The following is a 15,746-nucleotide window of genomic DNA, read 5'->3' as shown; positions in this document are numbered from 1 at the left end:
CTATCTCCAACAAAAGGCAGACTATGTTAATGTTGCCTAGGCTGCCACACCAATTTAATAAGACCAAACTATCACCATGATTATGTCACCCTATTGAAGAGGTTAGCAATTCACCATTGTCCATAGTCTTCCTTTATTCAGACCTTCAAGGTCCTCCACCTCATTGCCCACATCTCCCCAGTAGGAACCTTCCTCCCCCTTCCGATCCATTTTTGTAACTGGTTTGCTCTCTGTGTGCATATTCAATTATTTAAACTTTTTTTGGTTGTTAACCACCTGCCAGATATTATGCTAGGGACCAGGGATAAAATATAATGAAGGTATGGACTCTATCCATCTCTGAGGACTCATTGGGGTAAAATAGGCAGGTAAGCAGGCATATTACAGTGCCAGCCACCAACTCTAAGGTGAAGGGAGAGCGCAAGAGGGGCCCAAAAAGTTGACTAAGGGCCAGACTCTGAAGGTCCTTGTATGTCACATTATATAATGATTTTTGTTATCAAACAAAAGGAATCATAATCAGATCTCTGGTTTTGGAAGAGAGTAAAGAGAGGCCAGAGGCAGAGAAACTAATCAGAAGGCTGTTTTAAGAGTTTGAATGCAAGATGATGATGATCTGAACTCTGGTCCTGATCTCCTCCTTCCCTGAACTTGTCACCACACATTTTAGGAATTAATTAAATGCAGCCTTGTATTATATTCTTAAATTTCACTTCTCATCACACTGTATAAAAATGGTTGCTTTTTTTATTTTCCTTTCCTCTAGAGCTATGTGTTATTTGTCCCTATATAACTTCACCTAGCACAATTCCCAATATATAGGACATGTTCCACTATATAGGATATATTCAGTATATCTTTATTGAATGAATAAATATATCACTGTATCCATTTTAGGTGTCACCTTTCTAACCACATAAAAATCCTTAAAAACAGAAAACTTTATTCTTTTTAGATCTTGCCTAGTATAATGATGACCACACAGTAGATTCTTTTTTTTTTTTTTAAGTATATTTTATTGATTATGTTGTTACAGTAGTCCCAATATTTTTCCTCCTTTGTTACCCTCCACCCAGTACCCCCCTTCCCTCCAGCAATCCCATCCCCTCTTAGTTCATGTCCATGGGTCATGCATGTAAGTTCTTTGGCTTCACTCTTTCCTATATCATTAACTTCCCCCTGTCTATTTTGTACCAACCAATTATGCTTTTTAATCCCTGCACCATTTCCCAATTTCTCCCCCTTCCCCCTCCCAGATGGTAATCCTCCAAATGATCTCCATACCTATGATTCTGTTTCTATCCTGGTTTGCTTAGTTGGATTTTTTTTTTTTTCAGATTTAATGTGTTTTATTGATTAAAATATTACATTTGTGCCAATTTCCCTTCCCTCTGCTCCCCTCCACCCGGTGGCCCCCCTCCCTCCAGTTGTCCCCCCCTTTTAGATTATGTCCATTAGTTGTGCATACAGTTCCTCCCAACCTCTCTCCGTCTATTCCATTCCCTCCTACCTTGATCCCCAATTCCTATATCATCTCCCTCCCTTTCCCCATTCCCCCTCCCTGTTGACCTCCCCCCAATATGCTTCCGTACCCACAGTTCCTTTTCCACTCTCGTTGCCTATTTAGTTTGCCTTTGTTTCATCTCCCTAGCTTCTGTTTTTTTAAACCAGTCCATTTAACATCTAACAGTGGTTTGGATCTAATGAACTCTTTCAGTTTTATTTTGTCCTGGAAACACTTTCTCTGTCCTTCTATTCTGAATGACAATTTCGCTGGATAGAGTATTCGTGGCTGTAGGTTTTGGATTTTCATTACTTTGAATATTTCTTGCCAGTCCCTTCTTGCCTGTAGGGTTTCCCTTGAGAAGTCAGCTGATAGTCTAATTGGGACCCCTTTGTACATGATTCTTTTCTTCTCTCTTGCTGCTTTTAAGATTCTCTCTTTATCTTTAATTTTTGACATTTTGATTATAATGTGTCTTGGAGTGGTTCTCCCTGGGTCCAGTCTCTTGGGAACTCTCCTTCCTTCCTGGACCTGTAAGTCTATTCCCTTCCCCAAGTCTGGGAAGTTCTCCTTTATTATATTTTCACTCAATTTTTCAAGTTCTAGTTCATCTTCCTCATTCTCTGGCAAACCAATGATTCTTATGTTGGGCCTTTTATAGCTGTCCCAGAGGTTTCTGATCCTCTCATTGTTGCTTCCCATTTCCTCTCGCTGCATTGGTTGACTGCTTGTTCCTTCTCCATATTCCAGTTTGTTGAAATGAACTCTGGATTTTTTTTCTCACCATCTTTCTCGTATGCGGTTTTGTTCCTTTCGTTATGAAAGTTTTTCGCTTCTTTCTTATCTTTTTCCTGCTCTTTTGTGAATTCTGTAAGCCACCTGATAACAATGGCCCAGAACTGAGCCTCTGACAGGTTTCTTATCTGTTCATCTGTCAGGTTCTCTATCTGTTGCCTGGTGAGCTGTGCCACCGGGATTTCTATAGTTGTCTGCCTCATTTTGACAGATGCGTTTTGTTTTCTTGGGCCGGCTGTCCGGGGCAGTGCCTGTGTACGCGTCATAAATCAGCGACCGGCGCCTGCCTGCCCGCGACCTATTTCGCAGCCCTGTGGTGCTTTCTTTGGGGGCGGGGGTCCAAGATGGATTCACACAGTTATTCAGCTAGGAGACCGGGATCCGTCCTCCTGCCCCCCTGGGCCTCACTGTTCAAGGCGATGCGGCGGCTGCTCTCACCAGCGCCTGAGTCGCGCACAGCCAGGGGCTTGACCGGCCGGGATTCCTCACCGCCCCGCTGCTGTCTCGCTGTCTCAGGTGCGACCGCAAACAGCACTGCCCTCTTTAACTCTTACCTGCCCAAATGGCACCGCTGGTTTATAACTTCATATGTTGGGCTTCCGTGTAGTTTTATTTTCTGGAATTTCTAGTTATCCTTTGTTTTGAAGTAGTTGTATTCCTCTCTAGTTGTAGAGGGAGACCTAGCGTGTCCGTCTAAGCCTCCATCTTGGCCAGAAGTCTAGATTCTTAATTAATAGCCAACGAATTAAATGTAACTGGAATGTCGTGCAGGGAGGCCAGACTTTTCAGCTCTCTCACCTTTTGGAATCAAGTTTGAAGTACAGAAGGAACTGGCTTAGAACATCACCGACTTCCTGGCAAATTATAAGCATGCACACCCAAGAAAAACAATGACTTTCCCCAATGGTAAGACTGATAATACCTCGCCAATGGCCATGATCTTGCTGAGGCAGCTCTTCATGGCTGCGCTGTTGACATTCTCAAGGGTTCCTTCTTCCTCCAGGAAAGCCAAATAGATGAGGGTTTCCTTGCCATACTGCTTACAGGCCTCGGTCAGTGCTGGCAATGCAAGGCAATAGGGACTTTAAAATGCCCTCTGCTCCCCCTGCTTTTCTGAATGTCCCTCCCACCCCAACCCTGGTACTCACCATCAGCAGCCTCTGGTGGGGCTCTAAGGCAGGTGGTGCCACCGTGAACAATGGTGTCACTGGTCAAGTGGGCAAGGAGTGTTACCGAGTGCAGAAGCCCACTGATATCTGCCAAGAATTAAAGGCAAGTTTCTTAGTCCTGCTTGAGGGGTATCACTTTCACATGTTCTCCCCACCACTTTACGAGTTGTACACACTTCCATGCTTGATGCACAGGAATCCAGGTTTCCACATTCAAGCATTTCTGAACTCTGCCCAGCCACCACTGGTGACAGACCTTATCCTTTGCCTTTCTTACCTTCCGGGCAGGCCAGATACTGGTTCCAGCTTTTTTCCAGTTGCTCAGTACAGTTGGAAACGTACTTGACCGTGGAAAGAAGGTGATCTGTGATAGGAAAAACAGGACAAAGTCAAAGCCAGAGTTGTCATAGCTTGCTTCATGCCTATTAGTTAAGTCACGTGATGGATGAGCCTACTTAGTGAGTGGCTCCAGCCCTACAGGAGCTGCCCTAAGAAGGAGGAAGGGAGAAAAGCTCATTGGTTACATTGGTACATGATTCTCTTATTGTTGCTTCAAAAGTTGTGCTTCTGAGCCTGTTTGATCTTCAGCCAAGAACCGGGCAACCACGTTGCCAGTCTAGATCCTGCATCTCCCATTAGGCTAATCTGTGCCCGTGCTCTGCACACCACAGTCATTTCCACTGCTGTGCCTCTGTGCACAGGGCCATGAAGACTGTGTCATACAGGAGTTACGGCAGGGGCTCTCTGGTCACACGGCCTAGGTGTGGCTCCTGGCTCTACATGCCATCTGTGCCTGCTTCCTCATGTGAAAACAAAAATAATAGTAACACCTCTGACATCATTGTGAGGACCTGCTGGGCCACAGCACGTAAAGTGCTTACCATAGTGCCTGGCACGTAAAAAGCCATGTCAGCTCTTTTTATTATTATTCTCCACTTTCCTTCCTCTCCACTGGTTCATGTCTTCCCTTTTCATTCAAAAGCTAGCTCATCACATCTCTTCCTCGAATCTGCCAATAGCGGCCCATTTCCTGGCATTCCCTCAGTGTGCCGTGTCATTTATACTGTCGTGTTTCCTTACAGATGGGTTTCCTGTTGAATAATATATAACAGTCCTTGCTCTAGACTTGACCACATTGAGCCCTTTATATCTGACAATAAAAATCAACTGTCAGCTGTCTCTTTCCATCTGCCTGTCCTTCAGTGGAACCTCGTTACTTTGCCAACATGTCTTCTCTGCTTGAGAATGAGCTGTAATGAGGTCTGCTCATCACTATGATTTCACAAATCCCCTGGGCCTGGATGCTCTTCCACCTACGGTGCACAAGTGCTTTCCCTCTCATTCAGAGGGCCTCTCTGACTTGGACCGCGCTGCTCTACTCACATGCTCTTAGGGCTCTGGTAACTGCCAAGCGGGCCCTTGGCCATACCTATGACTATGTGGGGATTTTTATTGTTTCTGTCCCTCCAAATTTATGATGCCTCCTGTCTTGACTTGAAGCTCATGAGCAACCATCCCTTGATTCAGAACACACATCTCTCCTTAGACGCAGGACTTTCTGCTCCTCCTCCTCCTGACCTTCAGAATTGTTGTCAAGGCTCAGCTCCCAGTAGGTGTTTCATCAGTAACCACACCTGGAGGCTTTAGAAAATACTACTGTCCAGGCCCTATACCAAACAGCTTCCTATTGGACTGACCTTAGGTTTGGGGCTAAAGCACACCCAGGCAATTAGGACATGCAGCTGGGCTGAGAACCCGAGTTCAGTGTCACATGAGATTTAATGTTAATAGGATTCAGCACCTGCAAGCTGGGGAAGAGTACCTGCAGATCCGGCACAGCTGATAAGAGCGGGCTCCTCAAGCTGCTTCAGAGCCTCTTGTATCACCTGCTCTGCAGCCTTCCTTGACTCTGCTAGAAGCATTTTTCGTTGGTCCTTTGCAAACTGGCTCATAGATTCCTAGAAATGGTCCAGAGAGGTAAGAGTCTGCCACAGACCCCATAACAGCCTTCGAGAGCATTCACCTGTGACACAGCTGGCAGTCCTGGCACCTTAGCTCAAGTTGTTGCTTTGTCCAAGGTGTGCCGCTGAGCACAGGAGGCTATGGGGTTGAACCATTGCAACCTAGTATCTATAATCTTGGGGAGAGAGTGCTAAGTGGATCCCTTTTTCTACAAAAAAGAAGACATCTGTTTTCCCTCATCTGCTCTGTGGGTGACTCAGGGTGTGCTGGCAACAGAGGTTATTCCCAAAGAAGCCTTCACAATCAGGCTGGAGGCCCTAAACCCCTTTCACAGCCCCTTGGCCTCCATGAATCCACTACTCATGCCCATGGGTGAGAGGCTGAACTTGGTCAGCCCAAGGGTGTGTGTTACTTGCCTGTGTGCTGGACAGTTTGAGCTGGGTGGATTCCAGCTGTTCCTGAAGAGTAGAGAATTCCTCTTCTCGATGAGCCATGGCATTCACCAAGTTGTCCCGCTCCTTCTCCAGTTCCGCAATCTGGGTCACCCATTTTTCTTCTGACTGCAGTGGTGACCGCATGGGGAGAGGGAGTTGCTGGGGGAAATTAAACTGGCCCCTTCCCAGAAGCCCAAACCCACCACTAGGCTGCAGGGAACATATGGTCACATCTCTTTAACCTGTTACTTTCCTTCCCCTGAGTACACACTGATCACAGATGGGACCAGGTTGACCACACGCTGGATGGTGACAGAAGCTCAGTGACAGCAATACAAAAGCCAGAGGGGGAAAAATAAGGAAGGGAAATAAAGAAGGTGGTGCTCACCTGGGCACATGTTTCCAGGCTGCCTTGGGCAATCTGGAGTTCCTGTTTGCTGGTGGCAAGTTCTTGCTTCAAGTTCTCTAGCACTTCCGTCTGTTCTTGAGTCTGAAAGGGAAGAAAAACAGGAGCACCCTGATCTGGGTGGTGGGTACAAGGGATAAACACATGTAAAAAAAAAAAAATCCCTGATCTATGAGATTTGTGTACTCTTTTGTATGCAAAGTTTACCTCAGCAAATTGGGGAGCAGGGAAAGGACGTGAGAACTCAGTGTACAAAATTTTTCTTCTGAGTGCCATGCTTAAGCCCATAATACTCATTAAAGTAGAAATGGATCTTTAATTCAGGCAGCCGAACATTGGTAAACTGCCAAATCTTGCCATCTAGAAATATTCCCCTTCTTTGATTTCTAAGTGGAGTTTTTTTTAAGAGCAGGTCGTGATCAATTAGTAAAATTCACAGCTAACATTTAAAAAAAAAAAAAAAACAGCAAAAGAAAATATCCCAATGCATTCACGTAGTAAGAATAAGTATTGCCTTGTGAAACTTATTTCCATTAGATAGATGTATTTTTTAATTCTGGGTCACAGAACGTGTAAAGGCCACTACTTAAAGTGTGCGGCATTCAGTTTTATCCATCCGACGTCACTTACTCCAAAGTGACCTGCTCATCAACCGCACCCTGACACAAGGGTATTCCTCTGGCTGCAACTACTTGTAAACGTTTGTTCCTCTCTCTGATATCTAAGTGCTTTTACTTCAAAGTCTCCTCAAGACTTGCCCCAAGAAGGCCCTTGCCGATGAAATTCACTCACTTGGGTCCCTTCATCCCTTCTAACCCTTATGTCTTGGTAGCCATGATCTATGCTATATGGCCTCTTGTAGCACCCTCACAGGGCTCCGACCCACAGAGCTAGCTGCCCGTGGAGCAGAAGACAAGGGTTTGGATCAAGGCCCACCTCCAACTTGGATGGCCTCCATCATTTCTCACGTTTGTCTCCCTCCCACTCACCTTCCACTGGGCCTGCTCACTTATGCGCTGGAAGGAATCCTCGAGCTCTTTTTTCTCCCGTTCCAAATCAACTTGGGCTTGTCTGGCCACGGACACCTGTTTAGTCACTTCTGCATTCTGTAAGGGAAGAACATTGTCTTGAGGCGGCTCATCTCAGGCTTAAAGGACAGCTTCCTTCTAGAACAAATGACAGCATTCAGATCATGAGTGCCCTAGAGCTGGACACAGAAATCACCGTCCTACCCAGAGGGAAGTCAGAAGAAAGCTGTCTTCTGCAGATACTCAACTCTTAAGTATTTAAAGAACTAATAAAGATGGGGGATAGTGCAAGTGGGGCTAGCATCTGAAGTGGAGCCCAAGATATGGGAGGCAAGGGAGCCTGAAAAGCTGAGGTTCCCAAGAAATGGTGGAGATCCCCTGGAGACTGGTGGGGGCACTGGACCTGGAGAAGCCATGAAGCCAGTTACTCTCTGTCCTGTGGTGCGGAGCCTGCACGTGGTGAGAGGGAGATTGAGGGCCATACCTTCCGTAGCAAGTCTGCGTGGTTCTGCACCAGCTCACTGTACTTCTCCTTCAGCTTGCTGTACCGCTGTTCATTGGCCTGGGCTTTCCCTGTGGTCAAAGACCAAGGTGAGGAGTCTACCTGGTTGGGACTCTCCTCCTGCCTCCCAATAAACCAGAGTCCCTAGAAGACCCTCCTTTCTTTTCACAAATCTATATATCTCTTCTCCCTCAAAAAACCTACTGAAACTCCTTGGGGAAGCCTTCTTTAAAAAGACTTCACCTCACTTCCGGCCAAGATGGAGGCTTAGACGGACATGCTCGGTCTCCCTCTACAACTAGAGAGGAATACAACTACTTCAAAACAAAAGGTAACTAGAAATTCCAGAAAACAGAACTACACGGAAGCCCAACGTACAAAGTTAAAAACCAGCAGCGCTCTTTGGGCAGGTAAGAAGAGCGAATCGGGCGGTGCTGTTTGCGGTAGCACCAGGGACAGTGGCAGGGAGAACAATCCTGGCTGCAGTAGAGCCCCTGTGGCTCACGACCCCAACGCTGGGAAAAGGAGCCACCACATCGCCTTGGAGGTGAGGCCCAGAGTGCGGGAGGACGGATCCCGGTCTTCTAGTGGAATAACGGCAGGAATCCATCTTGGACCCCCGCCCCAACACAAAGCGCCACAGCGTTGCAAAATTGCAAAATAGGTTACGGATTGCCACCGGTCACTGGGCAGTGACGACAAAACGCCACAGCGCGGCGAAAAGGGTTGCTGGACTGCCACCGGTCACTGGGTACTGACAACAAAGGAGCACAGCGCGGCGAAAAAGGTTGCGGATCGCCGCTGGTCGCTGGGTTGTGACGAGTACACAGGCACTGCCCCCTATAACCGGCCCAAGAAAGCCAAACGCATCTGTCAAAATGAGGCAGACAACTATAGAAATCCCGAAGGCACAGCTCACCAGGCAACAGATGAAGAATCTGACAGATGAACAAATAAGAAACCTGTCAGAGGCTCAGTTCAGGGCCATTGTTATCAGGTGGCTTACAGAACTAACAAAAGATTTGGAAAAAGATGAGAAAGGATTGAAAAACACTGGTGAGAAAATAAAATCCAGAGTTCAAATCAACAAACCGGAACATAGAGAAGGAACAAACAGTCAACCAGTGCAGAGAGAGGAAACAGGAAGCAAGGAAAATGAGGAGAGGATCAGAAACCTCTGGGACAGCTATAAAAGGCCCAACATAAGGATAACTGGTTTGCCAGAGGGCGAAGAAGATGAACTAGAAATTGAAAAATTAAGTGAAAATATAATAAAGCAGAACTTCCCAAATTTGGGGAAGGAAGGGGACTTATAGGTCCAGGAAGCACAGAGAGTTCCAGAAAAACTGGACCCAGGGAGAACCACTCCAAGACACATTATAATCAAAATGTCAAAAGTTAAAGATAAAGAGAGAATCTTAAAAGCAGCAAGAGAGAAGAAAAGAATCATGTACAAAGGGGTCCCAATTAGACTATCAGCTGACTTCTCAAGGGAGACCCTGCAGGCAAGAAGGGACTGGCAAGAAATATTCAAAGTAATGAAAATCCAAAACCTACAGCCACGAATACTCTATCCAGCGAAATTGTCATTCAGAATAGAAGGGCAGAGAAAGTGCTTCCAGGACAAAATAAAACTGAAGGAGTTCATCAGATCCAAACCACTGTTATATGAGATGTTAAAGGGACTTGTTTAGGAGAAGGAGGATCAAAACTATGAACACTAAAATGAGAACTGTATCACAACAACCAACAACAAAAGATAGGGAATTGAAACAAAGGCAAACTAAATAGGCAACAAGAGTGGAAAAAGAACTATAGGTATGGGGAGCATATTGGGGGGAGGTCAGCAGGGAGGGGGGAGGGGGAAAGGGAGGGAGATGGTACAGGAATTAAGAAGCATAGCAGGAGGGAATGGAGAAGATAGAAGAGGCTGAGAAGAACTATATGCACAACCAATGGACATGGACTAAAAGGGAGGGACAACTGGAGGGAGGGGGGCCACAGGGAGGAGGGGAGCAGAGGGAAGGGAAATTGGGACAACTGTAACAGTATAATGAATAAAACACATTTAAAAAATAATAATAATAAAATAAAATGTGAAAAAAATAAAAAGACTTCACCTGACTCAAATCACGGTACCAATTCATGCTCCCTGAACATTTTTACACATGCATTTATTTTATCTGTGTTTTTGGCTTAAAGTCAAGTTATTTCTTGGGCTAGCTCTCCTTTGGAGGTCCAGTCTCCTCGGTCAGGCACCCCTGTCACCTCCTGCAGTCCCTATACCCGTAGTGCCTCACACAGCTGCCCTACCTGCTAGACTCCAGTTGCCCTCTGACTGGCGGCAAGAGCTGGCACTGTTGACAGCTCCTCTGGACAGATGCAAGGCTGGATGGGGCTCTGCTACCCAGCCTCTTTCATCCTGATTGATCTCCCCAATTCACCCTCACTCCCGCCCTCCCCTGACACCCCCCCCACCCCCCCCGCCTCTCACTTTCTATTTCTGTCAGGCTCCGCTGTGCTTTCTCCGTGTCTTCACGTTTCTTCTTGAGCTCATCCAGCTCTGCCCGTAGGAATTCACTATCATCGGCCGCCTGCTGCCGCAGGTGCTGCTGCTCGGCCAGCTCGGCCTCCAGCTCGCTAATGCGGCCCTTCAGCTGCAGGACAGCCCGCTGGCTCTGTGGGAAGGGCTCAGGTAATATGTCTGATCACCGCACTGCTGTGGGTCAGGTGTGCGGGGCAGAGAACAGGTCCTATCATGTTTCCAGCACTGACCAAATAAACACCTAGGTTCTCCTAACAAGCCCACTCCCAAAGCCTCATGGGAGTTGATCCTTCAGGTCATTACAAGCCATCCAATCAGCAACAACAGGGGTCCTGTTAGAGCGGCTAGGGGGTCATGATGGATGAGCTGGAATCAGGAAGGAGAGAATGTTCACTTGTCCCAGTGAGTAACGCCTCTGACCAGCCCTGGGTGTGAGGGGGCAGGCATATGTACAGCATCAGACACTGTAAACAGCCGTTGGAGTAATAAGTCAAACCTTATCACCAAGTGAGTACGTATAGGTCTTTCTTATCACAGCTTCATAGCCAGTTGGTGATCATGGTTATTTCTGAGGGACACTGGAGCTTGGCTTCAATGCCATTCTCAAAGCAAATACAATAGAAATGTGTTACAATTGAGACCATGGAAAGACCAGATCCTCTGGCTTTGGCATTTCTATTAATTAATCCCCCTTAAAATGTGGTCCTACAAGTATCTATGTGAAGCAATTTTTTTTAATCCTCACCCAAGGACATTTTTTCATTGCTTTCAGTAAGGGAGAATGGGAGAGAGGAAGGAAGCAACATCGATGTAAGAGAGAAACATCGATTTGTTGCCCCCCTGTTCGCCTGGACCAAGAACTGAACCCTCACTCTTTCAGTTACGGGACGATGCTCCAACCAACTGAGCCACACTGGACAGGGGTATGAGAAGCAAATTTAATTAAAATCTGTTCTGTGATGGTGAAGCCCAGAAGCAGATAAGAGCTCACTCTTACCTCAGTCTTCATGTTTTCCAGCTGTGCCTTTAGCCCACTGATCTCTTGGTACAATTGATCAATTAAGTGATCCCTAGGAACAGAAGGAGAACAAGTTTGCTTCCACTGTTTCCTACCCCTCTCCTAAATGCAAGCTGGGAGATCAGGGGAGGAAGTTAAAAGCTGGTGTTAATCTGGGGACAATTCTTTGAAAGTTCATAAAGTTTACTCAAAGACTGTCAGTGTTACTAGATCCTAATCTAATGGGTCTACTGTTATTTCAGCATCATTTGATTTTCCTTTGGGATTAAAGAGGTAATATTTGAAGGGGTAAGACGTTTCTCTAAGAAGCCCAAACATCATTCAGAATTCCTCTTTGGTTAGGTGTGGTGAGTCAGGCCATGGCTTAACTTAGTTTCTGCTGCATTTACACGAACCCAGCTTGGACTCACTTCTCATCCTTGTTCACACCGTTCTGACTGTTGAAATTGAAGGGATCACTGCTGAACGAGCTGCCAAAGATGTCATCAAACTTGTTGTCAAATAAATTCTGTGGTGACCAAAGAGGATTGAGAACAAAGTTAGAGATACAGAGAATTCTGAATGGGGGTCAAATGAATGACATGTAAGAAAGGACCCTTTCTTAATTTGGTTCAAATCCATTTATGATCCCTCCTAGGGACCCCAGGGCAGGACGCTCAGTCTAGGATGAAGCCTGGGTTACAAGGCAGCTGACCCTGGTTAGAACCAATGTAGCTTGGCCAGAGCCCCTCCCATCCTCTCCCCTGTATTTGAGAACAAGGGGAAGAGCCAAGTCTCTCTCCCAAGGGGTCCTCACCTGCTGGGAGGCATCCATGTCCATGAGGTCATCCTTCTCCAAGACTGGCTCGCTATCAGGGGATGAGGCCTCGGCTGGGATTACCACCACAGGGCTGATGTGTTCTGACAGGGCAGAGGCTCGTAGGAAGTTGGGTGGGTTCTGAAGGAGGAAGACACATCCTTGAACTGTGTCACTCGTCGGGCCTGCCAGGCTGTAAGAGGGACCGGGGCTCAGCAGCTCCCAGAGTGTGGCTGGGTACTTACCTCAGGCAGCTGAGGGATCTGAATGAGCCTCTTGAAATACTGAAGGTTGCTGGACCGGTAGAACAGATCTTTCAACCTAGGGATGGGGAAGAGCCTGAGGGGGCTGGGGTCTTCACTGGCCCCTGGGGTGGAGTGGAGAGTGCACACCCCAGCTTTCCTCTTATGCCTGCCCAGGCCAAAGGTACAGGCTGTCAAGGAGATGGCCTCCATGGTGCAAGGATTCAATTATGATGCTATTGAGAAAGAGTATTTATAGCCAGTCCTCACTTATCTGGTGGTGAGGAAAGAGTTAACTCAAATGGCAAACTCCTTTACAAGAGCAGGTAATCCAAAAACCAATTTCTGTATCACTGTTGCTTGGCAGATATATCTTCCTAGGAATGTTTGGCTTAGAGTAACATTAAAATAAATAATACTTTTTCAGGATAAACCAACTAAGCACAGGAAAAGAAAAGGGAACTTAATCACTAAGGTAGATCTCTTTTAAATTAATTCACCTTGTGTTAGAGCTCTTATCTCCCCAAGTAAACTATATGCTTCTAGAGAGCAAGCAGAAACTGAACCCTATTGATCTCAGTTTACCACAATACTAAGCACAGAGGAATTAGTCAACAAGTATTCATTGAAGAAAACCTATTTATACTGTATCCTAATCTTGGATGAATATGGGAATGAAGAAATCAATTTTTTTTTCTCATCCTCAAGTCTCTATTTTGAATCTAAACATTGAAGGCCAAGAAAGCTGAGAGCACCAGACATATTGGGTTGGCCAAAAAGCCCATTTGGTTTTCCCCTATGATGGCTCTGGTAGTGCTTAGTTGTCATTAACTTCTTTTGAAACAATTTTGTTAGATTGTATTGTGACAGCTGTCATATCAGTATGCATTAAAAAAAAGCTTATCAAAATTGGTTAATTTTTGTTCAGCCATTTTAATATTGAAGATGGAAGAAAATATGCAACATTTTTGGCATATTATGATTTATTATTTCAAGAAAGGTAAAAATGCAACTGAAACGCAAAAAGATTTGTGTAGTGTACGGAGAAAGTGTTGTGATCAATTGAATGTGTCAAAAGTGGTTTGTGAAGTTTCTTGGTACTACGGACATTTTGGCCAAATAATTCTTTGCTGTGGGGCTGTCTTATGCATTGGAGGATGTTGAGCAGAACCTCTGGCCTTTACCCATTAGTGGGAGGTAGCTGACACACTCAAAATATCCAAATCAATAGTTAATGGTGAAAATAAAAAATGTGCCTTTTATTTCACAGAAAAAATGTAATGGACTTGTTGGCCAACCCAATAAATATTTTATGAGATGAAAGAGGGTCAGGGATCTCAGCACCCTTTCTCTGCGACACAGATTTTTCTCCAGCTTAGCCCAATAAACTAAATCCCCGGGGTCTCATGACAGCTCTTCAGACCCCAGGGTCAGGAATATCCCTGTGATGTCATTGCTGATTTCCCAGAATTAGAGGATAGTGTCCTACCCAGAAGGGACCAACATGCCTGTTAGAAGAGAAAGTGAGGTGGATACTCACAGGAGATGTTTTCAGAAGCTAGAAAAAATTAAAGGAAATAAAATCACCTGACCACACATCTTCTTCTTTTGGGGATGGAGCCAACAGTAATAGGCTCTACTGCTTTTAAAGCTACTGGAATTTAACATTCAAGGAAATCATCCCCAGGGCCTGTCTCCTAGGGTTTAGTAAGTCATTTATTATAGAATAAACATACGAGGCTTTTCAAATGGAACAAGGAAATCAGGAGGTTAACACAACCCTGAACTTGTCCTCTGACTGCTGTTTAGGAACCAGTAGAAGAGAAACCTGAGCTTGGGATTTGGGAGCTATGCTTTTCCTGTTGTCAGGGATGAAGAAAATTAACAGGAAAAACAAGAGGGTCAAAATAAACCCTGTTAAGCTGACTCCTTTCTTGGTTCCCTCGGTTCTTCTATCTCCCACTCCATTCCTTTGGCTCTTTTTGGGCACACTTAATTGAAAAATGAGCTATACTTTTCATCCAGCCACCAATTTTCTTTTCCAAATGCACCAGAATAATTAGCCTCTCAGTCAGATAAGTTCTTCCTCTTCTAGAACTAGATAGTTGGCATATTAGCACATTAATTTGTTCAAATATTTATCAAGCACTATATGCTTAATTGCTATGTATCAAGTGCTAAAGATATAACAGACAAAACAGTCAAACAGAAATAAAGTTGTGTGAAGAATGATGAAGGAGCCCTGTCTAGTGTGGCTCATAAGTGAAAGGTTGCTGGTTGGATTCCAGCCAGGGCACAGGCCTGGTCTGTGAGCTGGTCCCTAGTAGGAGTGCGTGCAATCAGTGTTTCCCTCTCAGGTTGCTTCTCTCTCTTTCTCCCTCCCTTCCCTCTAAAAATTAATAAAATCTAAAAAAAAAAAAAAAAAAAAAAGGATGATGAAGGAAATAAACAGTGCTGTGACAGAGAATATGGGGTTGGAATGTGGTGATGTTGGAGGATCAGGAGATGGGGAAGAAGATCCCAACTCAAATAAGGTGAGGAAGACTGTCTCTGAGGGTAGGTGACCAAAGATGACATGGAGCTGATCAGGCTGGGAGAAGAGAATCCCCAGGTGGGGACACAGTGCCCCCAGGAGAGAGAACAGATATATGAAGGCACCAAGGAAGGAATGCGCTGAGTCTGTTCCAGAAACTGGGGGAGGACTCCGTGTGGCTGAAATACGTTGAGCTCTGGAAACAAGGTCAGAGATGGTGGGCAGGGGCCAGATCATGCAGGGTCTTGTGGAGAAGAGCTTGGCTTTTATTCTCAGTCTAAGCAGAAGCCATTGAAAGGTTTTGAGCAAGGGATTTACATTTTCATAAGGATGTTCTAACTGCTAGGTAAGGACAGGATTGCAAGAGGGTGGACTGGAAGTCTAGGGCATCCCATCAATACTTGAACTCCTGGCAGAGAGCAATAGTAGCAGAGGAGATGGGAGGAGATATGACCAGAGCAAAGATATATTTGTAGAGCATCAGCTGAACCTGTGAATGGATTGGATCTAGGGGATGAGGAAAATGGCGAGTCCTAAATCTCTGGCCTAAATGGACAGTGGCAGTCTTTACTGAGATAGAAAATTGGGAGTAAAAATTTCTTGGAGGAAAACCGAGTTCAGCTTGAAGATTTAAGTTTGCTGTAGAGCTGTCAGATAGACAATGGGTACATAAGACTGGAATTCAGAGGTAAGGTTCTGTGAGAGATACAAATTTGGGAGTTGTCAGCATGTACATGGTCTAAGACCACAAGAACTTATGGAGATGGAAAAATGAAAAGAATGAAGCAAGTGATGAATGAAATCATCTTCTT

At 45.4% G+C, this 15,746-nt stretch overlaps 1 protein-coding gene across 1 annotated transcript in view; it reads right to left on the bottom strand.

The window, feature by feature from the left end:
- Window positions 1-15,746, bottom strand: part of HIP1 (huntingtin interacting protein 1) — a 145,986-nt gene that overhangs the window by 15,138 nt on the left and 115,102 nt on the right. Inside the window, exons 10-22 of the mRNA XM_090276865.1 lie at window positions 12,405-12,480; window positions 12,160-12,300; window positions 11,774-11,871; window positions 11,343-11,415; window positions 10,295-10,478; window positions 7,783-7,871; window positions 7,260-7,376; window positions 6,253-6,354; window positions 5,847-5,990; window positions 5,291-5,426; window positions 3,746-3,832; window positions 3,448-3,555; window positions 3,222-3,358 (exon numbers count right to left, since the gene is read on the bottom strand). Coding sequence (XP_090132991.1) covers window positions 3,222-3,358; window positions 3,448-3,555; window positions 3,746-3,832; window positions 5,291-5,426; window positions 5,847-5,990; window positions 6,253-6,354; window positions 7,260-7,376; window positions 7,783-7,871; window positions 10,295-10,478; window positions 11,343-11,415; window positions 11,774-11,871; window positions 12,160-12,300; window positions 12,405-12,480 — 1,492 coding nt within the window. The remainder of the gene's footprint in view (window positions 1-3,221; window positions 3,359-3,447; window positions 3,556-3,745; window positions 3,833-5,290; window positions 5,427-5,846; window positions 5,991-6,252; window positions 6,355-7,259; window positions 7,377-7,782; window positions 7,872-10,294; window positions 10,479-11,342; window positions 11,416-11,773; window positions 11,872-12,159; window positions 12,301-12,404; window positions 12,481-15,746) is intronic.

This window comes from Furipterus horrens, unplaced genomic scaffold, assembly GCF_987537825.1.
Source record: "Furipterus horrens unplaced genomic scaffold, mFurHor1.1.pri manual_scaffold_5, whole genome shotgun sequence".
NCBI lineage: Eukaryota > Metazoa > Chordata > Mammalia > Chiroptera > Furipteridae > Furipterus > Furipterus horrens.
Note: the sequence above shows the minus strand (reverse complement) of the source record. Positions and strands in the feature narration are given on the sequence as shown.